The sequence below is a fragment of the Melospiza melodia genome, chromosome 9 (assembly GCF_035770615.1).
Source record: "Melospiza melodia melodia isolate bMelMel2 chromosome 9, bMelMel2.pri, whole genome shotgun sequence".
Taxonomy (NCBI): domain Eukaryota; kingdom Metazoa; phylum Chordata; class Aves; order Passeriformes; family Passerellidae; genus Melospiza; species Melospiza melodia.
In genome coordinates this window covers 10,777,812-10,805,336 of record NC_086202.1, presented here as the reverse complement: position 1 = coordinate 10,805,336, position 27,525 = coordinate 10,777,812, and the positions used below count along the sequence as shown (strand labels likewise).

The window sequence follows — 27,525 nt, the reverse complement described above, 5'->3', positions numbered from 1 at the left end:
TTCCCATCAGCCTCCAGCAGTTGCCCTGCAGTGATTAAAAGGTCTTGTTCAGCCATACACAGCATCATTTGTAAACAGCCCAGGCACTGAGGCATTTAAATTGCCTCAGCCCACCTGGGTGGGCGTGCAAATCTCACCAAGCCAAGAACTGACAGAAACACTGGGACAGTGCACCCAGCTTGCTCCAAGTGCTTGAATATAATGAAGTTTTTAACAGGGCTTTGACACCTCATCCCCTTGATTTTCAGCTCTTTCAGCTGCTCCAGTGAACACCGTCAGAGCCTTTAAAATACAGTCTCCAGCCTCCTCTGAAAAAGAAAATTTATATACTCTATAATTACACTGTGAAGATTAACTTTCTTTGCTACTACTCATAAAAGAAACACAAATATAGCCCTATCTACTTATCTGTCCTCCCAGCTGCTTACAGGCTTTTCTCCCCTTCAGTGTGTGTGCATATTTTTGTATTATTTGATGGAAGAGTTTGGTTGGCTTACTATTTTACAGTGTTTGCCTCCATTTTCTTCTGCTCATACTCAGAAAAACATAAAAGGAGACCTAGCAACACCTCTTACCAAACTGACATATCTCCTTTCATTTCTTCAGGGAATCATTAACATTGTGGACATGTGATGCTACTGGAAATCACAAAATCGTGTGGGTTGGAGTGGATCCTAAAGATCACCTCTAGTTCCAGTTCTCCTGCCATGGACAGGGACACCCTCTACAAATCAGGCTGCTCAAAGCCCCATCCAACTTGGCCTTCAACACTTCCAACTTCCACAGCTTCTCTGGGCAACCTGTGCCAATGCCCCACCACCCCAAAAGTAAAGAATTTCCTCCAATATCTAACCTAGACCTGCTCTTTTTCAGCTTGAAGCCACTACCCCCTGTCTTATCACTCCATGCCCCTGGCAAAAGACCCTCTCCAGCTCTCTTGTAGCCCTTTTCAGGCACTGGAAGGTGCTCTAAGGTCTCCCCAGAGCCTTCTCTTCTCCAGACTGAACATCTCCACATCTCCAGGTCTCTCAGCCTCACAGGAGAGGTGCTCCAGCCCTCCTGTTATTACAGCCTTCCAATCTTCTTGAAGTATGGAGTGCTATTATTTTTGTATTTCTCCTACTTGCTTGTCTGGGTGCAACACTCAAGTAGAAAATAAAATCAATACCACTGGTAGAGATAATGATTGTAATCTGATGACCTAATTTACTGGTTGGGCTTTTCTATTGTCCATTTTATGTTAGTTTTTAAGACACTTTTATTATTCTATTTTATTTCCTTCCTTTCCTCCTCCTCCAAGTTTCTCAAGGTTAAGTTTTGGTTAGAATTAGAAATTAGATGAGAATCTTTTCAGTAAAACATCTCATTTTGATTAAAAACTATTATGTTTTGACAAATTTTAATGATATTTTAAACTTTATTTCTTACTTATTTTTTAGGGCCAGCTCTAATGACTTACTGACTTTAAGGAAATAATTTCTGGTGGAAGGCATGACTTGATCTGAGGACTAGAATAACAACCTGGCTTTAATGACCAACAAATTTATTTTTTGGCCATATAGGACTACATGCATTTTGAGCAGTTTTTCTGCAAGTACTGGCCATGGATGTTTGGATTTGCAAGTCACAAAGTACCACAACTGAACTTTGACTAGATGACTGAACCACTCTAAAAAAGGAAGAAAAAGGCAACATAATTCCCAGGGCAACTGGTTCACCAATAGTGTTCACATTTGTATTCACTACAAACCAGCATCTACACCAGCAAAATTCCACAATAGGAGTGTATACCAAAAATCACCAAGTATCACAAAAATAAACTCATAAGTATTTAAATAAAGCATTTTTAGCCAACTCTTTTAACGAGGATCTACTGCATTCTCTTTCCCTAATGCCGACTACATTAGTAAACACCGTGCTATCAGCAATAATCCATGTACATCAACTTGTTTCTGTATTACACTGCTGAATTAATATTGCTTAGAATACTCCTTCCTAGTAATTAGGGTATTTTCACAGAGCACACAGTTCCAGAATTACAAAGTACTTTGATAACTTTTATGCATTTTTCTGTCACAGTACATTGAACAGCAAAATCTCAAGAAGCTACTGGAAAAATAATAACAAACATGAAAATTGTTGATAGAGTACAGAACTGCTGTGTCACTGCATACACTGCCTGTATGCAGTGTGGATTCTTCCAAGTCTCCACCGGACACACAATAAATATGTGCTTGGCTTTCTGAGGGGAGTACATTTTCTTCAGTACACCTCTTCCACATCCCTAGATTATGCACACAGATATGTGAGATACTCAAATTACAGAAATTATTAGAGGTGTCAGTCAGAGCAGCCCATCACTAAAACCTGCCCAGCCACAAGTGTGTCCTAACAATGTTTTAATGAGGTAGAAAATTACAGATCTCTTTTTCCAACATTTGTTTTATTTTGGTTTTTGATGGACGTTTTTAAGCCAAGAAGTCTCCAGTCACCTCTCATTTTAAAGGTTTGACTTCATCTGCTCATCTCCCACCTGACATTTCTTCTCATAGAGGGACACTACACCTCTTTCATCACACATGTGGATGTCAGGGCATCACTTGGAGCTCCAGGTGGATGAAAAGGGGGAACAGAAGAGCTTTGAATAAAAAATATTTCATTTCCATATTAATGTCTTGTCTTTATGAAACAGAGGATGAAAGAATAAGAAGTACATGTGGCCTACAAGGAACTGAGTTGTGTCTACAGAGTGTTTTCTCAGAGTTATGTAGTAAGGATCATCAGACTGTTTTTCTTCAGGGGTTTAAATTTCTCGGGAGTGGTAGGAGGAAGAGGTGTTTCACAAACAACCAAAAATAAGCAAATAAAGAAGAAAATTCTCTTGGCAACAGATACAAGAAATGCAGCTGTAAAAGACACTACAGCTTCTCTGGCAGTGTTTGCAGATAGAGCCTTCTCAAGACTAAAACTAGCAATCTCAGTGGAGTTTATTCACAAGACTTTTGAGTGACCCAAAAGCTATTTACAAGACAACACGACAAGCTAAAATGGCAATGAAAATATCAGTGAGCAATCAGGAAAATGCATTTTTTTCTTTCATCAACCATTCGAACCCATGTAAAAGGTTTGAATGGTTGATGAAAGAAAAAAGGCCTTCCAGGTGCACCTTCCCTGTCAGAACAAGCAGCGTAACTAAACGCAGCCTCAGGAAGGGCTGATGCCAGAGGCCTTGCTTTGTGTCTTCTAATTTTAGAGAAGTCCTAGTTTAGAGACTACTGGAAGCAATTTGTACTAAAGAAACTCCTCAGCCTTCCTTAGATACCAAATATTTCCCTCATTCTTTACCCAGTACAGCTGTGTCCTGGTTAATCCCTTCAAAGCTATTTGATTTAGAGAAAGCACCAGGAACAGGAGAGAGTATCCCCACATTCTGCTTTAAGTTGCGACTTCAGGACATTTTACTTCACTATTTATTTCTGTTCTTAAGAATAAGTGAAGTCAGTCTTCTCATTTTTCAGGTTGATTACACTCTGGATACAAGCCAAAATACACAAGAATAAATTTTAAAAGCCCAATCAACAACAAATCATGGGGCTCTGAGCAAGGCTTTACCCAACTTGTACACCAGCACTGGCTACAGAGATGGTGCTGCAGGAATCTGGATTTCAGCTGTACTTCAGCATCCTCTTAGGCCCCAGTTCCCTTTTGCCAACTGTGACCACGCCTGGAGTGCAAAGGGCTTCCCTTCTGATTCAGCATTTCAGTGCTGCTGGATCCTCAAGTATCTGGCTGCGCAGAATGGAAATGCATATTAAAGTTCTGCTCTCTGTGGTGCTCTCAATCACACAGGCACAGCTGCTTTCTGCGGTGGATGTGCTTGAAGACTGACATTGTCCATAGAATTCCAGCTAAAATTATTTTTTGTCCTAGGATCATTATAAATATGCCAGTATGAGATGCAATGGTGTCTCCACAAGTTGTATTATTCTCACTTTTGACAGCAAAAGTACAGTCTAGCTTACACTGAGGTGTGTTCTGCAAGGGGCATTCTGTTCAAGGTGAACATACAGGCTTGCATTTTCATGCTTTGTGAATGGCTGTAGGGAAATTGGATGGGTAGTTGGAACATTTCTTCATCTTTTAACTTGCTGTTTGCCTTTGAAGCTCCAAGCCTGAGTTCTCTAATTGTTAGGTTCTAAGAGGCCTTCAAATTTGAGCTCCACAGAAAAGGAAAATTACAACTTCATAATTTTTCTTATTACAGGCATCCATCAGCTCATTTCACAATAAACCAGAACTGCAAGCAATGACAGGAAGCTTCAAAAGGCTTGGAGTACTATACAGGACATGGGTGTCCAGGTACAGTCCTTTCAGCCCTCTGAGCCCCAGCAATTACAATTTTGTTGGATGTCTCAATGACAGGGTACCCAGATTTCTAGGACTTTCTGCTTTTATTAGCCCAGAAAAAAACAGATGATGTGTAGAGCTCTGTGTTTGCATCTGATATTTTGAGACCCTGTTATGAATTCTGCAGGAAAGAAACAATGATATGAACACACATGTGACTGTACAGACACTCCCACAGCAATGAATTTAAGTTAGAAATGGAATTTAGCTTGCATTAGCTTCAGCTAACACAGGTTCTGAGAAAGGATTAAAAAGCAGAAGCAGCAAACAAAATCTCTGGTCTATCCTTTGCAGACCAAATATAAATTCAACTTTAGAAGTAAATTTGACCTAGAGCTCTTCCTTCTTTTATAAATTAAAAGAAAATATTTGACTGAACCACTCATGAATCTTGCTATGTTCAAAACCTGTGGGTTTGACATAAATTTATGGTTTAGAAACTACCCTGCTGGTCTCATTTTAATCATTGGTTCAGCTCCTCCCAATTTCAAGATTACTATTTTACCAAAAGCTTCTCTTCTAAGGGCATATTCACAGGACACAAGCCCACTTCTGCTCACAGGCAGACTAATGCCTCCATAAGGAATTGATGAGAAGTCCCATAGATTTTCAAAACAAAACACAAGAAAACCTTATATTTGATTTGGACTATACAACCATGTTGGCAGGGAAATAAAAAGTCCAGTGTCTTCTTCATCTCTCAGTCTTCTTTTCCATGTAAGTCAAAGTTCCACTGATTTCTGTCTGGTGGAAACATGCTCACTTTCAAGGGCTAAGCAGGTCTAACAGTAATTAAAAGCACAACACCAGCCTCTAGAAGATGTCTATCTGTGGCAGAAATGCTGGTGTCCTCCAAGACTTCAGGCTTTGTCCCTCAATTGTAGCAGGACCAGACTGAACTCTTCACTCCCATCCTAAATCAGTGCTTTGTTCAGACTATTATTCAGCATATTTCAGTTCTGCATGACTTTAGATCAAAGGCCCACTATTCCAATGTTGTATAAACACATAATGCCCCTTTCATACCAGTTCTAAATTAATCTTAACAAATCAGCAGTACAGACTGTATTCAGCCACACTGCCTTCAAGACTTCATTCCAGCACCTCTGCATGTGTGGGGAAGTTGTGTCAAGGGAACCAGGAAGAGGGTTTTGCTCTTACCAGTAGAACCTGTTGGGTGTAACTCCCTCATGAAGAAGCAGCCATCTTCTGCCAAACTCCACAGAACTGAATAACTGTGGACAAAACAAACAGTCATGAATCACAGTGAAACACAAAGACACCAGATAAATTAACCTGAAAAACCCTTCACCACTTCTGAGATACTGCCTTGGACTTTTATTCATCTCAGTCTTGAAGAGACACACCTGGGGCAGCTGAAACATGTCTGTGGTACCTTTTATTGGCATAGAGAATACTGAGATGTGTGATTTGGGACACAACTGGTATTACCTGAGGGATCACTTTATGGGTAAACCCAGCAACCCGCCCTGAATGAAAATTCATCATCCAGTTGCCTTCCTCAGTATTATGTTCAGAAGAACATTGTTTTTCCATTAGCAGTGCCATCCTTAGGAACTTTTGTCAATCTAGCACCAAAAAAATGTTCTAACGTGTCTGGACCTCCCTTGCAGGACTGGATGAGTTGAAACAGCACAAGTTACTCGTTCCAAAGAAACAATGTGTGATTCTCCCTCTGCTCTCGTCCTTCTCCTACCAATAACGTGACACCCTCTCCTCATCTGGTTACGCAAACAATATTCAAATACATCAATCATTTCAGAAAATCTTCCAATGATAAATACCACACCAGCCTGAAAAAGGTCAGCAAAAAGGCACCTTTCAGGTATTATAAATCCTCTGTCACATCTTTGTGGAATGATGTACAAACGTTACTATTACAGAGCACTTCCCAACAGCTGCTCTCCCTAAGTGCTGCCATCAAACAATTCCCAGAAGGCCAGTAGAGGGAAGGATCACTTGGGTTCTGTTATTCCTTTTGCTTAATTTAGCTTCAAATTCATCATGTGGAAGGACTGAGAGGCAGTCAGCCCTACACTTTTCTTGCAGATTCATCCTGTTTCTCTTCCTTTCTTTGCCTGGTAGACTTGGTCAGTCCCCTTTTCTGACAAGGCAGATGTTGGACATTGTTTTTTGAACTATTATCTCTCTTTTCATGACATCTCTAAAAGAATTTTGCATTAAATGCAGATGACCTGAATTTTTATGTGCAAACCATGGCAAATTTTTTTGGAACATGAAGTGGCTCTGGATTGGTAGGAAAGATCTTGGTAGGAAAGGTAGGATGTCTTTGAGACTACCACAAGAAAAAAAAAAAAAAAAGATTATTTAAAAGCTTTGTATTCATCAAAAAAGATTATTTGAATGTATTTTAAGAATTATGAGACTGGAATGTAAAAAAGGTTTGAGGTCTACTTATTTGGATATTGATTCCAAATGCAAAACCCAATATCCATACCTTTCCTATGTTAAAAACTTTTAAGAACATGGAGAAACTAATTTAAATAGCTTTTTGGTAAAGAGTGGACTGGCATGTGTTAAAATTTACTTTGAAATATTAAAGCTAAAAATTCACCTCTTTCATCTTCCCTCCTCTTGAACACTGTCAAAGAAGAGAGAGGGAAGAAGGCGGAAGGGACAGAAGATAACAAGAGTAAGGAGAGGGAAAAACAGTTTAGTTCTGTGGCTAGAAGAGCATCCAATTTTAAAATTTCAGTGAGTCTTATTTTTCTTTAAGTAGAAGATTATAGATCCATTTTTAATTGAAACTTTAGGAAACACTAACCATAACAAAGGAACACTTTTCTTTTTGGAAATTATATAAAATCTTTTAGAAAACTGAACAACCACTTTTTGGAGTGATTTAAGGTCACCTATTCAAGAACTTTACCACTACCGGATGTATTTTCCCTCCCTCACACTCAAAATCCATTTCTAGACCTTTTTTCATAATTGCAGCAAATATAAGCATGACAACAACTGCTATTATCTATTATCTCACTGATGTAAACGTTTTTCTTTTCATGGTAAAGTAGTTTCTTTTGTGCTAAGTACTGTCTTTGACATACAGTAATTTAAGTTTCAATAAAGCTCATGTGATCCTTTAATAAAGAACAGGGAGCAATCCAAACTCAGCAAATACCTCTGTATTTCCAGACCAGGGATAAACAGCATGCAAGCTTTCCAGGGACACTGATGTTCCCGCAGCTGAAGTCATCATATTGAATCCTGTTTTCCCACTTTTTATCTCTCACCCTTAACCCTCTCTGGTTTCCCTGAACACAACTAGTAAGTTGCTATTCCCTAATAAGCAGGTTATTCCCTCTCTGAATTTGCTGGTGACAGTAGCGGTGCTCAGAATGAATTAATCACAGCCTGCAGAAGCTTTCTCTGTGCTGGTGTAGCACTCTCCTCCCCTCCTGCAGTCCCACTGCAGTGCCAGGTGCTTACAGCCCTGGTGCCACAGCTTCCCTCTGGCTCTCCCAGCACAGCTCTTCCTGCAGAGGGGCCCTGGCCTGGAGCATCCTTCAGCTCCCCCATATGAACAGAGGCTGTGATGCTGCACCGCACCCACAGAGCCCTGCTTTCTCCTGATCTCTGCCCTGAGGAAGATGTAATTCAAGTAAAAAAAGTGGAGAAACGCAAGAGTTTCTGTTTCAAAGGTAGGAAATGGATCCAGCAATTCTACTGTGAGGGCTGGACTGTTTAAATTAGAAGCCAGTGCCCAGTGAGCTGGAGACAGCATGTGAGAAAAGGCAACAGCTCTCACAGGAAAACACCAGCTCCCTGGGAGCCCATATCCAAAGCTCTCATTGTCTTTGATAAGACACTTTTATAACCAGACATTAGAAGGTTTTTCATCCTCTGCCATTATCTCAGCACCAGCTTTGGCCTTTCCTGACTCACAGCAGAACATGCAGCACTAATATATCTTTAGCAAAGAGGGAATTCCCCACCTTATGGATGACCACTCCACCTCCCCCCAAAAAAATTGCAATAAGGATTTTTTCAGATGTTTTATTCTAAGTATCATTAATTTTTAAACATAGCTAATCCAGTTGGATTGAAAAAAAAGAAGTCTTTGAAGGCTATGTTTCTCTCAAGTATTGGTTATGATCCAGCTGGGATTATTTTTCCCCTTTTAGCAATTGTAGTGCTTGAATGGATATTTTTTAAACCCAGCATGGCATTTTGCTCTTGTTACAAAATCCCTCTCTCTCCTGGGACTTCTTGTGATAGCCTTGTGCATGCACAGTCCCTTCAAAGATGACATTTTGTTTTCTTTGGCAAGCACTGCTGTCTGATGACAATTTGCATTATTAGAATGAAGTCAGAGAATGTTCTTTGCTGCACTTATTTTTCAAGCATGGATAGAAAACGAACCTCTTACAGTTTTATTGTATGTTTTCATCTGAGGGCCAAGCTGACATTTCTGTTTTCATGGCGACAAAACCGTTATGAAGTACAAATCTTGTATTGATCTCTCAGATTTGACCCTTGTTCACCAGGGAATAATTCTCTTCTTGCTTCTTCTCTTCTACATTTAGTTTTCTGTGTAATTTGCAGATTGTGTAACAACCATTAAACAGTCTGGGTTTGCTTTGTTTTGCTTTTTTAAATCTTAACATTCTGTGAAGTAGAAACCTACCACCTACCTCATTTATATAAGAGAAAAGAAATGCAAAGGAAAAGAAAAGAAAAGGCTGTTCTGAGGTTACAAATACCTTCTGAGGCTGAGCAGGGATTCAAATAAACCCTCTGAATGGTGAGACAATTCCCCAGCCCTCTCACAACACGACACCCCTGTCTCTGGGAGCAGGGAAAGCTGACATCTGACAAACTGAACTTCTTTCCTTATCTACACCAGGCATGATATGATACTCCCCCCCTCCCTCTTTTTTGTTTCCCAGCCTGTATGAGAAGCCCAAGAGCTGCTCATGTATTTCAGAGGGATAGCGTAAGCTTCACCATGAAATGCTCTGGGATATACAGGCAACAGCAGCATACAGTTGCCATGTATTATTCTTTTTCCCTTCTAATTTCCCAATCTTTCTAGCACCAACTTCAGACTTGACTAATTTTTTCTTTTGCATTTCACAGTATAAAAAACCCAAGTAAATTCTATAAAATATAAGGAGAAAATGTGTTTTGTTTCCAAAAATTTCCATTAAGAATAACTGGGTTTTATTAGACCCACCTATTCTGATACAACACCATCTAAAGGGTCATTATGCCAATCAAGACCTATCATCACCCTTAATGTTTTCAACAGATTACTTTTCCTAGCCAATGCTGTTATGTGAGGAATGTCTTGCGCCTTCATTTTCACTTCAGCGCCTTTACAGTTTGATGCAGATACAACTGACCCTGAGCGTCCATGATGTTTCATCATTCAGCATTTAAAATAATTGGATTAAATATTTGATTCTGATGCTCCTCCACATACAGATCTTGAATCATGTGGCAGTTCCATGTGCTTCCTATGCTGCTGAGGATATTAAATTTTAGACAATGATTTAATCTCATGCAAGAAAAAATATGCACATAGGAATTCAAAACCTGGTTAAATAAAGGGTGATTTAAGTTGGGTGTTGGAAGTGACATTAGGGAAATACTTTGAGAAAGTCAGTAGTTTCTATTATTTCTCTTTTACTTCAGAGATTCCCCCTAAACATTTTATAATGGAATATAACATGGAGTCTGAGTTGAGTGGGTTTACCAACTTCGGTCTAACATTCAAAAAAGAAAAGGGCTCTTTCTCTCACCTCTAGTTTCTGCACTCTCAACTCATTCTCCCTGGACACAGATCAGACCAAAAAATATCAATCTACACCACATTATTGACCCAAAAAAACCCCAGATACAAATGGAAAACTAGCTCAGAACAGCTTTGAAAGCACTGGGTTTGATTCAAATTCACCTCTAATTCCATGAGAAGGTTTCTACTAGCCACTGCTCCTGGTACTTTCTTCACCTATACTGACTTCTTGACTCCTACACTTCCTCGCGTTTCTACGAGATGATTAAAACTAATGCTATTCATGCTGTTTCCCCCTTACCCCTTCATACACCATTTATTCACACACAAAAATCCTCCAAACACCAGTGCACCTTAGCCACAGATTTTGCACTGGTGAACCATATAAATATTTTGAGAGATCTTTATTTTCCTAAAATTTCAAATTCACCAGGGAATGCAACATCTCAAAAGCAGTTTAGCTTTAACTATAAACATAAGAATCCAGCTGGATAAAGACAATTTTTTTTCTGAAGATGCAACAACACAATTTGATATACATACCAGCAGTCCTTCTTCTCATTCATTTATGCAGAATAAATTTTATATTGCTGTTAAATTGTACTTTACCACTACTACTTTTACTACTTCTACTACAAATGCAGGTGCATTTGAAGAAATCCTAGCCTTCTACAAGGTTTCAGTCATCATTCTCATTGTTCATAAGAGCATTTTTCAAGTATTATTAAACTGTGAAAGACCATATTTTGAATTGATCGAAAATTTCAGGAAAGCAAAGAGCAGTAGGGAAGGCATCATGTGGATTGCTGCAATTTGGTGATGTACTTCTCCAATTTAAATCTTTCTTGCATTTCATTTGCTTTCTATACAGTGCAGAAAAAAATGGGGTTAGTGCATCAGAGAAGGACTTCAGATTGAACATGTTTATACAGGCACAGTCCTTTATGGTCCTTCACACCCCTTTGCCCCTGACTCTATCTGTTGGATGAAAAATTATCACAGTGGGAGAGAAGTTTCCAGAGTGGCAAAAGAGACATCTCAAAACAGGAATGAAATTGAATGAACAGGGATTTCGATGGACGCATGCTCCCCACATGCATCCAGTGCAGCTTACTTTGGTATCAAACAAAGTACATTGCATTTAAAGAAATTACTGCACAGGGCATTTCTTCTTCAGAGCAGCCAAAGGTTAGGAGGCATGCTGCTATTCCCTGAACCAGACTATGGACCAGGTTTTTCTTTTCTAAACTGCATTTAAAAGAACAGTATGTTTTGTATAAAAAAGAACCTAAAATTGTGCATGGTATTTCTTTCCTAAAATAAAACATACAGAAATGTGCTACAGGGTTGATACTCATTTACTTCCCTAATCTCTGATCTATTTGTAAGTTCCACTGTTAAGAAGCTTAAATACCCTTGAAGCAATAAAGTTCACAGGATGCTGCATAGACTTTGAACATTTTAAGTTGCAGGCAATGCATTAATCACACACGCAGAACCATCAATAAGGTTACCCAATAATTGGTGCTTATTGAATGCTGATGGAAACACATCAGAGTGATAAAGCTGTCAGATACCTGCTTCACAGCCCCTTCAAACACCAGCGATGGCTGCAGCTCTGCAGCTGCTTTTGCTGATGAACCGCATGCTGCTGCCGTGCAGAGATGTCTGGTTCGGTCCTAACACAGCAATTGCTTTTGTGAATGTTCAGCACATCAAAGCATCCTGAAGATGACCCTCAGTTCTCTTCCCACCTGTTCCTCAATAACTCCTCACACACTGTCAGCCATGAGCCACATCAGCCAGTATTCTGGTTTTGTGGCAGTTTGCAAGCAAGCAACTGCACTAGGATGATGTCCCCAGTTCATTCAGCTCACAGGCTAAAAAAGCGACAGGAAACATATTTTTTACCAGGAGGTATTTAAAGGACTCTGACTGGCATATATATTTTAAAGACAGAAGGAGCCTCTAATATCATCAGTGTGTTCTCCTCCTAACAGATGCTGCACCATCTTTACCAGTAACTCAAGCAGTAGAGAGAATTATTCAGGCCAACAACGGATGGCTGAACTAGATTTTATCATTTGGAAAGACACCCAATCTCAAAGTCCAAGGGATGATGAATTTACCACTCCACTTAGTATGTTGTCCTCAAGGTTAAATCCCTTCTCTGCTAAGAAATACTATCTCTGTTACAGACAACAGGGTACCCAGGAGTTGCTTTCTGCTGTGTTGTAAATTTACTAAGTAGATTCATAATTGCTTAGATAACTGCAATAAATAAGCACATTTTTGTTTAAAAAGTGCACCGTATCGGAATGAGAACACAAGAGAAAAGGCTTACTACAGCAGAATTTAGGGCAAAGTGTCAGAATTTTCATGCACACATGCACAGCTTTAAATTTAAAAATAAATTATTGTTCATCATTTGCATTATATTAAAACCTACGGCTTCGAGTGAATGTAGTGTTGACAGGCACTTTGTATAATAAGAAACTGGAGACATTTTGGAGATTGCACTCAACCAAATGACAGAGACAGAGAAAACAGAGGTGAGTCATGTACAGAAAAGTGATGGAACTTGCTCAACACCACAGAGTTCAGTAGCACATCCAGCAAAATGGGGTACATGTCTTTATTCCTAATCCAGTGAACCATCCAACTCAGATGGAATGGGAAAAGTCTTTTTTTTTTCATGGAAGTAGGAAAAGTGGAGGTATACAGAACACAGAAAATCTTGCAGAAAAATAACAGATCTATCCTTAACTAAAAGTATGTATCCAGGATCTAAAACCAGAAAAAGAACAAGTTCTCTAAGGGTACAGAGGGCTGATGTTTATACAGATGGATAAGCAAGGATATATTGATTTGCCTAAAGATGAGTGAGTCAGTGAAGAGCACAGTGATTACTGCTTGAAAGTCTTTCCTTCTGATTCACTGATCACACTCTTGGCCCAGAAATCTATCTTCCACTGGGCTCTGCTAGTTGATTATATTTTTTTTTTCTTTATTATTAGTGTAGGAAACAACATTAGAGATTCCTATCACTTTTAATTCCATTCCTTATTTTAAATTGTTACCCCAGCACGGTTTGCTTAGTGAGGTCTGTAAAAGACTGATGGGTACTCTAGGAAACACACTTTCTACGTGTATTTTTTCAGATTTTCTACGTATATTTTTCAATACACTTTCTACACTGGCTTGTGACCAATTTAAAAAGGAAAAAAAAAAAAAAAAAAGAAGATACAACCCGGCATCTTTATTCTTATTTTTATGTCCCTCCCTTGCTTATTTTCAGAATACTGGCTGCCACCAAACTTTTCAATTTGCTTAGAGATAGCAAGGGATATTTGCAAAGGGTTGTGTGCAAGATGTGTTATCACCCATGATGCCAAACGGGTGTCTGTGCCTCGAGTCCTCACACACAGCCTGAGCTACACACGAGGGGATTTGCGTGCATCACTTGCTTAAAAACATAACCATACTGAATGCCTTAAAAACAGGGAGCAGCAGTCACAAGGCTTTCTTTCCTGAGGAAAGCCCTATGCATCCCTGGCACAAGTAACCCAGAAGGGATATCTAAGATCAAGAAGGAATGCAACGCTGCAAAAGCTGGGGCAAACAACTTTTAATATGGAAATTACTTGTTACTTTTCCCATCTTCAACAATGTGCATCAAAGAGTACCAGGTCTGCTGGAAAACTGGCTTGGACTATTAGTGGTGCCCCAAACATTAACACAAAAAGTGCAGACTGTTGCAGGAGTGATGCCACAGGGAAAGGGGGAGTTATTCACACAGGCTAATGTTAGCTTTATGCAAACTAGCTCCCTGGTTGTGTCCACAGTCTGTCAAAAGAGATAGGCTTTTCCAGAGGATGATTCAAAGTGGCTAATGCTTACCACTCTAGAGAAGCTTTTTTCCTCTCCATTAATTTTAGATGGGATTAGCCTCCCTCAGCTAACATTAGCCCAAGTGAATAGTCCTCTGAATTGTTGTCACTACTGCTGTCAGCAGTGTAGCAAACAAAAAAACCAAAACACCACACCAAAAGGAGGTCACTTGATGGTAACAGGCTTTTGGGGTTTTTTGTTGGGTTTTTGGTTTTTTTTTTTTTTTTGGTTTTTTTTGGTTTTTTTTGGTGTTTGTTTGGGGCTTTTTCATTGTTTGTTGTTGTTTTGTTGGTTCATTTGGTTTGTTTGTTCTGGTTTTGGGGTTTTTTGTTTGTTGTTTTGTTTGGGGGGTTTTTTCTTTTGTTTTTTTTACCTATGATGCAATTTCTGAGAAAAACAATCTGGATTTTATTGTCTCTTCTCTAGTATAAGTAAGAAATTACTGTTACCATTGAAACGGAGAGTGTGTAAATAGAAAAAGAATAATTTATGTTGAAAGGAACTCCTAGAGGTTCTGTGTGTGATCCTTTTCCAAGCAGATACACCCTAAAAAGATCTTAATGCAGTGAAATGAAAGGTTTTAAAATTACGGAGTGCAATCAGAGTAGCCCATCACATCTTGAAGAGTGAATTCTGGCTATGTCTATGGCAGATACTCTACTGTCAGACACAAGTATTAGACCAAAACACAGGGACAGATGGGGCTGAAGGTACTTTTAAGTGCTGGTCTGCTCTCTCACAGACATCCTGTGGCCATATGAATCTGTATCTCTTCTCTAAGCAGTTTCTCTGTCATCCCAGATATACGAATACCTTTCGCTTCCATTTACATGCATGCGGAGTGGACATCCTTTAATGTAGGAAAATGAAGAAGATGATATGGTTTGATGTCAGAAGACATGCTGTCCCAAAAATATCAGTATTATGATTTGCCAAATTTCAACACTTTATAGGCAAGTATCAGTCCTTAATATTCATCTTCAGCATGATACACACAGTAAATAAAGCTAGGCAGATGGAACCAGACATTTGGAAAAGACCAAAATTAATAAAGAAAGAAAAACACCCCAAAACATAAACCTCTTCATTTACTAGTGCTATGCTGACAGGGCTCCTTTAATTTGGGGTGCCTCACTTTTCAAGAGTTACTTTAAAATGGGCGTGAAGAAGCAGCAACAATAACTCAGTTTTAAATCTGTTTTTCAGCCTCTGTTGCTGCCTTTCAGTACATGAGTGCCTCTGTGCATTTATTCCCGAGCGGGGCAATTACAACTCTGCATTTTGCCTGTCTGACTTGTGTTTCCCAATTTCACCTTTATTTCATCTCTCCAAATAGTTCTGTTATTCCTGGCTGATTACTAACCACTCCTCTGTGTGCCTGACCCATCTGAATAGCAGAAGATGTCTCCATATGACCTAGAGTCTGATTCCACGGTCTGATTACACAGCAAACCACTTTTGAAGATTACACAGTAATACATAAGTAATATTCCCATAAAATACAGCCCCTCATTCTACAAGCAAGCTGATTAAACTCATGAGAGCTTACATGTACAAGACCTCCAAAAAGCCTTTGCCTCACAAGCACTGCTTTTCTGTGTCTGGAGTTTCCTTCTGATTTGTAACTCCTTTATGCAGAAAATGGAGAAGCATGCAGTAGTTCTGCAATTATGTGGTAAGAATCAGCCAAGTAACAACTGTACTTTCAGCCAGAACAATTAATGCAATCATGAAGCAATTAGTGCAGGCAGCAGATGGTTTGCTGCTCTTTTTTCTTCTCAAGACTGGCAGGAAAAAGCCAGGACTGAATTAGGGACTGGTTTGTCATCAGTGGTAATTCAAGTCCACTGCCCAAGGCAGAGACACAGGAGAAAGATATGTGAACAAAAGCAACTGAGCCACTGAAGCTTAATGAGTTATTGTTCATCAGCTGAACCCCAGTAATTAACCACATTCCCTCACAATCAACACCCAAGAAACTGGGACATAAAATTACTTCAGCTAAAACAGATTTCCCTGCCATTGAACAAACCCCTATTCAAACCAACAAGAAAACGTCTGATCATAGTGATAGACTCAGCGGGCTGTGAAGAGATCGAGGGATGATTCTGTGTGACCCACTAACTGTTTATTACAACTGAGCAATGAGAGGCCTCCACTACTGTTGGCTTGGCCCTCATCAATCCTTAATTGGATGGACACTCCTGAGAACCAAAACAGTCCAGATCCAATGTGATTCCTGCCTCTCCAGCTCTTGCTCTATTCACCACCTGATTTTCCCCATCCAATTTGCTGCAAGGACACAATGCAAATGGATGACAACAATCAAGTGGCTTGCTAGAAGCATGTAAAAGTGTTTTCTAGTTGATTACCACCTCCCTCCTGTCAACAGCAAAATTAAATGACTGCACCAATCCTAACTGGTCAAAATACAATTTACTCTTCTAAGTCCTCATCAAGAAAACCCTCACAACCTCTTCAGTCAGTAGCATCCAAGTTAGTGGCACCAAAATGTAAATTCCTTACCATGCAGATACGTTTCCCCTTCTCCTTGGGTGACTCTCAAGTCAGTAGATACACAGTGCCTGGAATCCAAAGAGTAATGGACTCTCCTCCCTTAAATACAGCCTTAGCACAGGATCAGGAAATAGCTAACAGCAGTGTCATTTGTTGCAAAGCACCCCTCAGCTCCCATTGCAATTATCTAAATACCTGCAGGACATCTTAATTACTCTGAGAAAATTCTGCCTTTGGATACACAAACACAAAACCAATGGGAGTCATTTACACTTAGCCATAGGCTGAACTTGACCCTTAGTTCAAGTTACATTTAATTTAGTCCAAGCTGATTAATGCTCTTTGCCTGCTGGTTACCCTCTACAGTTCTTGGGCAAAGCTTGTCGAAGCCAGAAAATGTGTTCATTAGGCTTTAAAGTAGAAACCAGGTCTGTGACTCATACCCATTCAGTGTACTTTTAAAATTCTATTTTGCACTTAATTGGTACAGATCTACAGACTTTGTGCTACCTGATTTTTGTCTTGTAACTACAGTATTGAATTACCAACAGTTATTCAATTTGCTAATCAATTCCATAACAAAAAAATTTTATAATACAGCCTACATCCCTTCTCCCCAAACACCTCACACACATCCCATACACACAACTCCAACACCACCCCCATAAATTCATGTTAACACAAACAGACCCTGTGTTCTTATATCCAGATTGTCTTTAAGGATTCTGTGGAAGAGTGGCCATTTCCTATGAAATAGTGATGATATACTGCTTGGTAGCCATCAATCATAAATTAAATAAGCCTTAGCTCTATGGTCTCTAACTCAGAATTATTTCCTGACCAGACTGAATACCCTAGCAACTGAAATGAATTTTCTACTATATGCTACTTTCATTTGACAAAGCTCCCTCTGAAAGTTTCATTGATTTTCATGTAATAAATTTCCTGTTATTAAAAACTGTAAGTTTCATTCCAATGGTCCTAAAAAGACATCAGAGACCAGCTTCTGTTCTGTTTCATATCAGTCCAGAGAACTCAAGAGCTACAAGGGAAAGGAAACATTTTGGCTTTGTCTAATTACGCACTGAACACAGAGAAATAATTTAATCTGCACATTCCTCTGAACAGCGTATAACGATGGTACACTCTACAAAACACTGTGAGAGGGGTGAGTATAAAGTAATGCATGCAACTGACTGTACAGAAAGAATTAGGAGGCAAGATGCATTTCTCAGTTGCAAAGGGCATTAAGCTACAGTCCTGGAAGGACTCTGGGTTTGAGTGTAAAGTGAAGGATGAAAATATTCCAAAAATTTCAATACAACCATTTTGCAACCCTACCTACTTACTCAGTTTCCTTATGCCTTTGTTTTCTCAGGTTTACTGTAATACCAAGTCTAATTTATGCAAAATGAAAATTAGTAGTTTAATTATTTTACAATTAATTTAACTACACAGACAGAAAACATCACAGATTTCAAACTTTTATGTTGATCCTTACATTAATGTATAACCTGAACAATTCAGCCAATAGTTAGTTTAATTATATTCACAGATTCTATTCTTACATCATACACAAAACAAAAAGGAGCCCACTAAATTATTTTGTGTAAAAGCCTATATGCTAAATGTCAAGACGTTTCACTCTTTTACCCTTGCTGGGAGCTCAACAAACTCTTTTGGTCTTTTTCCAGGTTTATTCATAAAACTTTAAAATGTCAGGATGTGAAATCAGCAATTTCTCTGAGCAGTTTGCTCCAAAGGCTAGTTACTTTACAGCTGAGTTTATCTGCCACTGACTCCTAACCATCAATTTTTGTTAGAAGTTTTTATCACTAAATTGAAATGGTTTCTCCTATGATTTGTCTTCCCCCATAGAAACATTTATGTGCAACAATATAGTTTTCCTTCAATGCGCTTTTTTGTTGAACTAAACAGATCGAGGTCTATCAAATCCTTGGCCGTAAGAAAACTGACTTGTATTGATGTGTCTGATTTTCAAAAAATTCCAACCATGAGTTCTCCACAAAAAAGTCCTGTGTTGTTGTGTTAGGTTGGGCAGCAAAAAATGAAGGCAAATCTCACAGCATATTTATTTGGCTGATGGATTACCCACATTGAGGGAACTGGACTTCAAAGGAAATTGATTCAGTGTTACTTTTTCCTCTCAGAAAATCAAAAACTACTTGAAAATATGCCAACCAGAGAGGAACAAGGAGTGTCTTATACTGTTCTTGGGGCTGATACTAAACTGGAGGAAAAGAATTGTCGAATAAGAGGCCAAAAGTCTCATTAGAGGTTTTTGAAGGAACCTAGCTGTCTTCTCTGCCCATTGCCTGTCACACAATATTGCCAAAAGGATGGATGAATAAACACAGACTGCCAGATCAGTAATAGAGGGCTAGGCCCCAGGAACACAGCAGATGCCCACGTCCTTTGCTTTGACCTTTACACTGAGGCTTGGTCAATGTTTCCTGCTTGGAAATACCAAACTGGAATTTCCAGAGACTGTCCTGGGGTCACCCCAAAGCCTGTCCTGAATGCTCTGCAGCAGCTGCACAGAGACATGGGGAAGCTCTGGGTTCTCCCCAAGCAAACCAACCCACAGCTCTTACCTTCTGATCCTGGCTGTAGGCTAAGATCCAGTCCTCCTGTTTGGGGTGGAAGAGCAGACTGTGGATGTAGAAGTTCAGACGGTATTTTTGATAGGTGGCTCCTTCATCAGAACTGATTAATAAGCTGCTTTCAACTTCTGGATCAGTCAGCAGCATAATCTATATGGAAGGGAGAGTGAAAATACAGTGGTTAGGAGGAGTCAAATGGAAAACTAAGCAAGCAGCTAGGAACTTCAGAGAAGCTTATTATATATGACCATTACAAAATGCTCCAATGCAATGTCAAATCTACTATAGCCAATGTTCAGTAATGAAAACAATATGCTTCAGCTATGTGTATAAACACATAACATATGATCAAATAGGCAGAATGACTTTGCCACTAGTTCAACCAGACCTAAATGAAGCTGTGCTTAGCTAATTTGAAAAATTAAACCTGAAATTTTTAACACTAAAGCACAGAAGTTACTAGGCAGGCACAGTAGGCTGCTAGGGTTTTCCAGAATGATCTATTGGAGTGGCAGACAAAAAGTCAGGTGTTGAGAAAAGAAACCCAAAACACAGAGAGAGGAGAGAAGCTGATCTCTAATGGTGGGTTTTGTTACATTCTGGCAGAAATTTCAGAGAAGGCAGTTTGACTGCCTAAAATATTACCTGGCTGTCTGCAACAAGCAGCCTTGCTTTGGCATGAGAACTCATTTGATAATGTGCTGGGTTCCTTCCACCTCCAGTTTCTACAGTGCTTTGAATTATAGATTTGGTAGCGTATCAAAAATAATCTCTGCATAGTAAATTTGCTTTCTAGCTTTGTCCAGGAGTGCTAGTTTAGGAGTGACAAAAGATACACGACTGAGAGTTGTAGTAGCTACTTCACCCCATTAGCTGTGGTATTAATTGATCTGCATTGCTGATGAACCAGTGGCAATAACGAGGTACTCCTCTCATGTGTCTCTGCATGAGGGAATACACAGGTCTGAGCAGTAAATAGAGATTGTTCCAGTATTTCAGCAGGCAACAGAGCAATACCCCTAAGGAATGGGAATAAGGCATCACGACTGAAAAACATGAAAAGTTTTAAAGAATATTTGCCTTTGAAAGGTATTAAAGGCTTGAATCATTAGCATTTTTATTTTATTTTTTTCTAAGTTGCTTTGCAAATGGCAAACACTGATCTGTTTTTAGACAAGCCTTAAATGAAAATATCCACACCTGGCATTTCTCAGGAAAAAATTCCTGTTTGGGTTTGAGTAGTGCACACTTCATTTCCTTATCTTCTTTCATTTAGGTAGGCAGAGTTAGACACAACTTAACTTGCTACCTAGGAATTATAAGGAAGCATAGCATCTGGTGTCTGTGAGACACCAGATGCTAAAGAACTATTGCATGTGAAGGTGTAAATACACATATAATCTACACAGAATGTGTCTTTCATAATTGAGCAGCTGCCAAAACTGTTTTTATGTCTCTAGAAACCTCCTTGGTAGAATAACTGTTTGGCCTTTGACTTAAAAGTTTAGGGTTCTGCAAAACCCCTGAATAATCTCAGACCAGTTACCCAGCCTCACTGTACCTCTAACATAAAACAGGGGTAATTTTTCCATAGTAGCATAAAGTTAAAATCTCCTATTACATCTGATTTACTTTAGAAAATAGTAATGAAAATGAGCATTTTTAAACACTTTTATTTTCATTTAACACTTTCAAATATTCCAAGCATATAATTAATGTGATTTCCAAAATAAAGATTGAGAGATGATAGAAGTTACACAGAAAGGATTAATAATCAAAATATCAATATTTAAAAATATAAGATACTGTCACTAAGGAGCCTATCCAGCTTCTGAAGCCAAAAATCATGATGTTTATCAGTTGGTTCCTTTTTCTTATCACACTAATTTCTGGGGCCAGGTTCCTATGTTTAATGTTTATTGATTCGGTACTGTGATTCAAGCATTATGATTTTCCTATTTTTATGACTACCTTCTTGAGTGGATTTTGTTTATGTTGGTATTTGGAAATATCACAGCACAGCATTAATTTGGACTAGAACAACTAGAGCAGAAATAAGCACAAATCAATGGGCTTGATCCGAGCTCCCTGAAGTTAATAAGAGTCCTGTCACTGGCTTTGGATTGTGCCTCCAAGGCAAGCTGTTAATCAAGAGCCACTCTAGTCTCACACACTTCCTTCTACCTGGGCAAGGAACTCATCTGCCCTCATCACTGTCACATCCCTGCCTTAACACATTTTGTGTTAGGCCACTCCTCTGAAGGGTGAAAGTGCTCTCATCTGCATTTCTTAAAAAGGGAATGGAGGGAGAGACTGTTGAGGCACTGAAGCACTTAATACTTCACCCAATCAATAAAAGTTAAGTGCCTAAACAGATTTTCAGACACTGCTGACTTTGGCTTTAATCTGCTAACTACCACCCTGGGCTATGAGCACTTTGTTTTCTCTGCTCTCCAAAAGCCTTGGCTTTGCATTGTGATACCCAGCCATTCTGTAGGTAAAAGTGACACACCAGTTTAGTTTGTATGCCAACAGCCCCTCAGATGTGGCAGAGCTGTGCCACTGCTGTGAATTTATGTGAGGGAACAAAGAGTGGGAGACAGAGCAGGGAGCTGATGGATGACTCCATCCACCAGTCAGATTACTAACTATGAGACCAGCTTTCAGCATTATCTGCTGCACTGTTGTACCCTGTACTGTTAATCACTCTGCACAGGTGTCATAAAGCAAAACAAGTTAGAGCCAACCATCAGTCACTACTCGCATCACAGCTGCAGCACTAGGTCTTTTATAAGATAAGAAAAGCAAATTTCATTACAACATATCTGTGTGTAAATAATCAGAGTTACAAGCCCAAAAGATAGCATGTATTGGATAAGTAGAAAAAATTGATACCTATATTAAAAGTAAGTCAAAACAAGAGGAAAAGGCTGTGTGAATTTTATATAAACCTTTCAGAGCACACCAGAAGTGTGCTTCTGAAATTAGCTCTCCAAAATTTTGGGGAAACCTCTGTAACAAATCCTTGTGTTCTGCCTCAGGCCACAGTGACCTCAGAGCACAGGAAATGCATTTCTTTTCCAGGAAACTAAACCAGAACAGCCCCTGCCCATGGCAGGGAGCTGGAAATAAATGATTTTTAAGGTTCCTTCCAACACAAACCATTCGATGACTGTGATACACCTCAGGAGTGCATCTAATGTTTTCCAACCACTGTTCTGGGCATTCAGATCACACTATCACCTTAGCACTATTCTGAAGTCAGACCCTCTACCTCCAAAATGCCCATAGTGCAGATGTCATCTCAACATCAACCATTTCATTCTACAAACACACTTCCACTGAGCTGCACTACATGTTAATATAGTTTCAGTCATATTAGTTTAGTTTTATTGCCTAAGTTGCCTGGAATACAAATGAAAAAGGAGGGAAAGTACAATTCATTTTGATGCCTTTTTTTTGTTGTTGCAGCATATGAAATTCAGAGTAAGTACTCTTTAGAATTTCCTTTTAAATAAATTAACCCAATTTCTGCTTTGAAGTAGTCTATTACCCATTGACTTTATGCAGCTGATTATACAGAAAATACAACCAGACACAAATGTGCTGAACAAGAAAAGCATGAAAACCAAAACCAGAAACAATAACAAATATTAATCTAAGCTTAGATGCCATAAACTTTAATAGCTAAGAATACCTAAGATAAAGAGATTAGAAAAAAACTATTTTTATCATTTTGGGCTTCACTGTAGAAAGCATGCTGGATTTCCTGAAATGTGAGCTACTCCATCAAACATCTTGCTCTACTTTTACAGTCCCTAATACAGCAGATTGCTTCTTTCCCAGCCAACACTGTTTTTTGGATGAGTTTATTCCAAACATCACAGAGAAATCAACATGACTTTTGCATGTGAAAATCACACATTAAATTTATCCAGGTCCTCAGAGCCTGTAGGGAAAGGCAACCTAACTCATGAAGTCAAATAAGATTTTTGAGGTGTTCCCTCACCAAAGGGAAATTGCCATGGGATAAAAGGCTGAAAAGTACTTCTAAAATCATAAAAAAATCATAAAGTCCAACCATTAGGTTAATACTACCTAAACCACATCCCTAATCACCACATCTACACACTTTTCAAACACTTCCAGAGATGGTGACTCCACCACTTACTTCCCTGGGCAACCTGTTCCAGTGTTTGACCACCCTTTCAGTGAAGAAATTTTTCCTAGTATATAATCTAAACCTCCTCTGGTGCAACTTGAGGCCATTTTCCCTCGTGCTATAGCTTGTTACCTGACAGAAATTACCAACCCCACCTACATCAACAACAATAACATTATCAGTTTGCTTGGGCTGTATGTGAAGACTTGGGCCCATGACTTTCACGTTAACAGTTTTTAAACTACCTCTGATTCCACCAGTACAAAATTAAGTTATTAACACAGGAGTAAGAAGAGCTGTATTCATCTGCCTCTGACTTCCAGCAAAAGCCCTTTGAGGTGGGAGACCAACCTTGGAGTGCCTCTGGTCTGGTTTATTGTTGTCTTAAACAAAAGTGAAGAGTGAATAGGAGCAAACACTACTTCTCCATAGCAAGAGTAATTACTCTCTGCTCAGATCAGTGCTCAGCAATGATCAGAATCTGCTTATTCACACCAGGCAGAGCAAGCACATTCTGCACCTCCTATTGCTCCAGATGGATTGGGTTTTTTCCTCTGTTAAAAAAAAAGCCAATACAGTTGACACAACCTTTTGCAACCAAATGCAAGGCATCCATTAATCATCCCCCTCTAAAAAGGGAGAAACGTGATTTGCTTTTCATAGAATTGACAAATGGAAACCAAACATAATTTATAGACCTTAAGACAGTCCACACTTTTTTCACTCCTTTTTCAGTGTAACTCTGCTGATGACATTGCCTTTGTCAATTACATGTGTTATTGCTGTCATCACAAAGAAACCCAGGAATTCTTAGCAAGGGGACTCTAGTTTTGCATCTAGAGATGGAATTGTGAGACCTATAAATCTGCTGTGAATTCTAGATTTAGTGGCTTAGTTAAAAAAGTCCAGAATTGCTCTCAGGCTTTTATTTTGGCCACTCATATCTCCCCTTGGACCAGCTTTTTGCTACTACATCTTAGGAAAGAACATAGTACAAGTGAAATAGAATAGCATGAAAGAAAACCCAACAAATCTATTTCATGAAGTCACACATTTTACATTCACTTCTGATGCATCAACTGACCAGAAATGGAGATAAAATCCAAATCAGGTCAAATCCTTCACTTTCCTTACCTATCACAAGCTTCATGCACAGCCCCAAGCCTGGTGACCCACACAGAACAAGTAATATTTCTCACAAGACACAGCAAAAGAGGAAATCAGCAACAGAAACCAGAAATGTCCTACTCCTAACAAAAGCAGGGCATTCCCTACTTAAATTCTCTAAAGAGCTCAATTTTTCCCCTCTTCTCTGCTTGTCACTTGCATGACTTTAGAGGGTTGTGGGGTTTGGTAGTTTTTCACATGGTGACTGATAGCAAGAGAATCTGTGCTGTGGAATCCCAACATAGTGAAATGTCATTTCTGCCACTTTACAGATCACTTCTGAATTTGGATTGTCTTTTTCAAGTGAATGTGAGTGTGCATGAGTTGAAGTGTGTAAACGTGTGCAAGAGTGTGTGAGTGAGTAAAGACAGAATCTGGTCCTCCAGATTCAGCACTCCACACATGCATTCAAAGAAACGTGCTCTGCTTTTAATTAATCAAACTCATTCATTGCTTAAGCTTTCTTAAGACCTAGAATAAGATATAAAGTGAAACAATCCAAAGGAAGGAACTGGTTTGGTAGTGAAATTTTGAAATAAATTCAACGCTAGTGTAAAGCAAATTAGATCTATTCCTTTTACAGGACTGAGGTGCTGGAAGCAGTATATGTTTGCAAGAGCAAACAAATTAAAGACAACGCTACAGAAGAAACAAAATAAGCATTTAGTTGGATATTAATAGGAAAAGAGGAGACTAAAGCCTCTGTGAAATTTTAAAAATCTTTCCTCACAGGAACATCAGGTAACATCAGCTGCTGTAGAACTGTGCACATGAGTAATGCTACTAAAATTTGGCCCAAGTTTCTGCTTCAAATAAATTGGGTACCAGTATGAGCACCTAGACGAAAACATGAAATGGGCTAGAGCTGACAGTTTTGAAGCTGTCTGTAATGCCAGCTAAAAGACAAGGTTAGTTGCTAAGCAATTTCATTAAGACACCATTAAAATAATACACCAATAATTCAATTGAGGCACTGTGGAGTATTTCATTGCCAAAAGTTCTTGTTAACTCAGAAAGCGCAGCAATTTGGTAAGGAAAGAAAAGACTTCAGTGACAGAATTACACTTCTAACATTGAAGAAAAAAAGAAGAATATTGCCTTTGAATGATGACCTGGATCAGAAGTAAGTAGAAATGACCTCTTTAATGCAAGGAAAAGGCCTGGAACAAGTTGTTTTGCAAGTTTTACTCAGTGACTTAAGAAGAAAGAAGCTCTCATTCATACAAAGATGCATAACCCAAACTGATTCAATCAGCTTGCACTTTGCTGACATGGAGGGTAACACACTTCAAACTACCCCAAAGGAAAACCATAGTCATGATGACTAGACAGTGTAATTCGGATTCAGACTGAATCCAGATCCAGAGAAGGGAAATTATCCTCACTTTCCCCAGGAAGAACCCACAGAGGTCCATAGCTGGTAGGATACAATCATCTTCCTCAAGTCTTGGCTGTTTAAATGTAAGAGAAATGATGTGGCAAAAGGTTCAGACAGTGAATTCATCCTGTTTGCACCCATGAAAGATTCAGTGCTCATTGAGTGATAAGACAATCTCTTGTCACCAGAATACTAGATGACAAAGGACTATCTTTTAAGAGAGAAAAATTATCATCTGCCAATATTTTTGAAAGCTGAGATTGCACAGTATTCCTAATAAAAGAATTGTTGAGAATTGCATTTGGCATCTTGATGAATGTTGTTTGACATAAAGAGCTGGCTAGTGGATGGAAAAAAAAAATCCATTTATCTGTTCTGTATTATTCAAGATGTTCATAACAGGACAAAAGTGACTGCAGAATAAAGCAGCCATAAAAGCTGTATTTTTTATTATCTGTGGGAAGTGTATGTATGAACAATAACTTGCAAATATTTTATGTGGTGGTGTGTACTGTATATCACCGAAGTCCCAGGTATAAGGTTGGGTCAGTGCAATAAAGACTCAAGAAAAGCAAACATGAGGCTGAAACACCTTTGGAGACGTGATTCAGTTGTTTTCTCCATTAATCCTACTTGATGTGAATGGGGGTACACAGAAAATCCAGAGTAACAGGGAGAAGAGTTTTCCTAAGAGACAGCAGCGTACAAAACCAATCCCTCCTTACTCCGAACGTCACCTCAGCACACCTCTGAGAGCACCACTGGGGATGGGACTGCTCCTGTTCCCACCAAACTCCAAGAGAGGGCAGTGCACCCCCACCAGCCCTTCTCCTCCATCCAGGGGACAGGCTCCCACCCACAGCCTCTTCTCCTGGGAGCTGAGCTCTGGCAGGAGCCCCGTTTTCAAAAGTGCCTCACCTCGGACCAGACACGAATAGATTCAGCTACTTCTTTTTCTCCATTAAAGCTGAAGATGCTGCAGCATCTCAGGGTTTTTGAGAGCTGCTGAGTCACTGCTTGTGGGCTGGGCTGTGCACAAACACCGACCTTCACCTTCTCAAGAGTAACCTGCAATCCCAGCAGCCAGGGTGAATTATCAAAATATATACTTCTGCTTTGAGGTAATAATTAATCAAAGGATGAAAAAAGATGAGATGGGGGAGAAAAGAGTCACTGAAGATTAGTGTCACTTTTTAAATCTCAGGTTTTTAAAGTCCAGATTCCATTTCAATTAAGCCAGAATTAAATGAAAATAAAGATTCTACATTTTGTCCTTACCTTAGTGCACCTAGTGTTATAATGAGGACTGTAAAAAAGGGCACAATATCTTCTTTGCGTCATCCTTACCAAAAAATAGAAATGTAATGCTAAAAACAGTGAAGAAATCTACTCATTAATGTAACTTAACAGATTAGTGCAGGATTTTTCTGAGTTACTTTTGCCTTATCTAGAAATATACAGTGATTTACAATTTAAATTATTTAATTCAGGTACGTGAAGACATCTAGAGGTGATTTATATCAAACTCCTGCTTCACACTCAGCCAGTTTCAAAGGTAGAGTTAAGTTCTCAGGACCTTGTCCTGTCAATATTTAAATAC

General features: G+C 39.1%; 1 protein-coding gene across 3 annotated transcripts in view; it reads right to left on the bottom strand.

Moving 5' to 3' along the window:
- The window catches only part of LOC134421856 (VPS10 domain-containing receptor SorCS1), a 258,672-nt gene that overhangs the window by 85,366 nt on the left and 145,781 nt on the right, over positions 1-27,525 (bottom strand). For all 3 annotated transcript variants that reach the window (XM_063163233.1, XM_063163235.1, XM_063163234.1), the window contains exons 4-5: positions 19,210-19,368; positions 5,569-5,642 (exon numbers count right to left, since the gene is read on the bottom strand). In XM_063163233.1, coding sequence (XP_063019303.1) covers positions 5,569-5,642; positions 19,210-19,368 — 233 coding nt within the window. The remainder of the gene's footprint in view (positions 1-5,568; positions 5,643-19,209; positions 19,369-27,525) is intronic.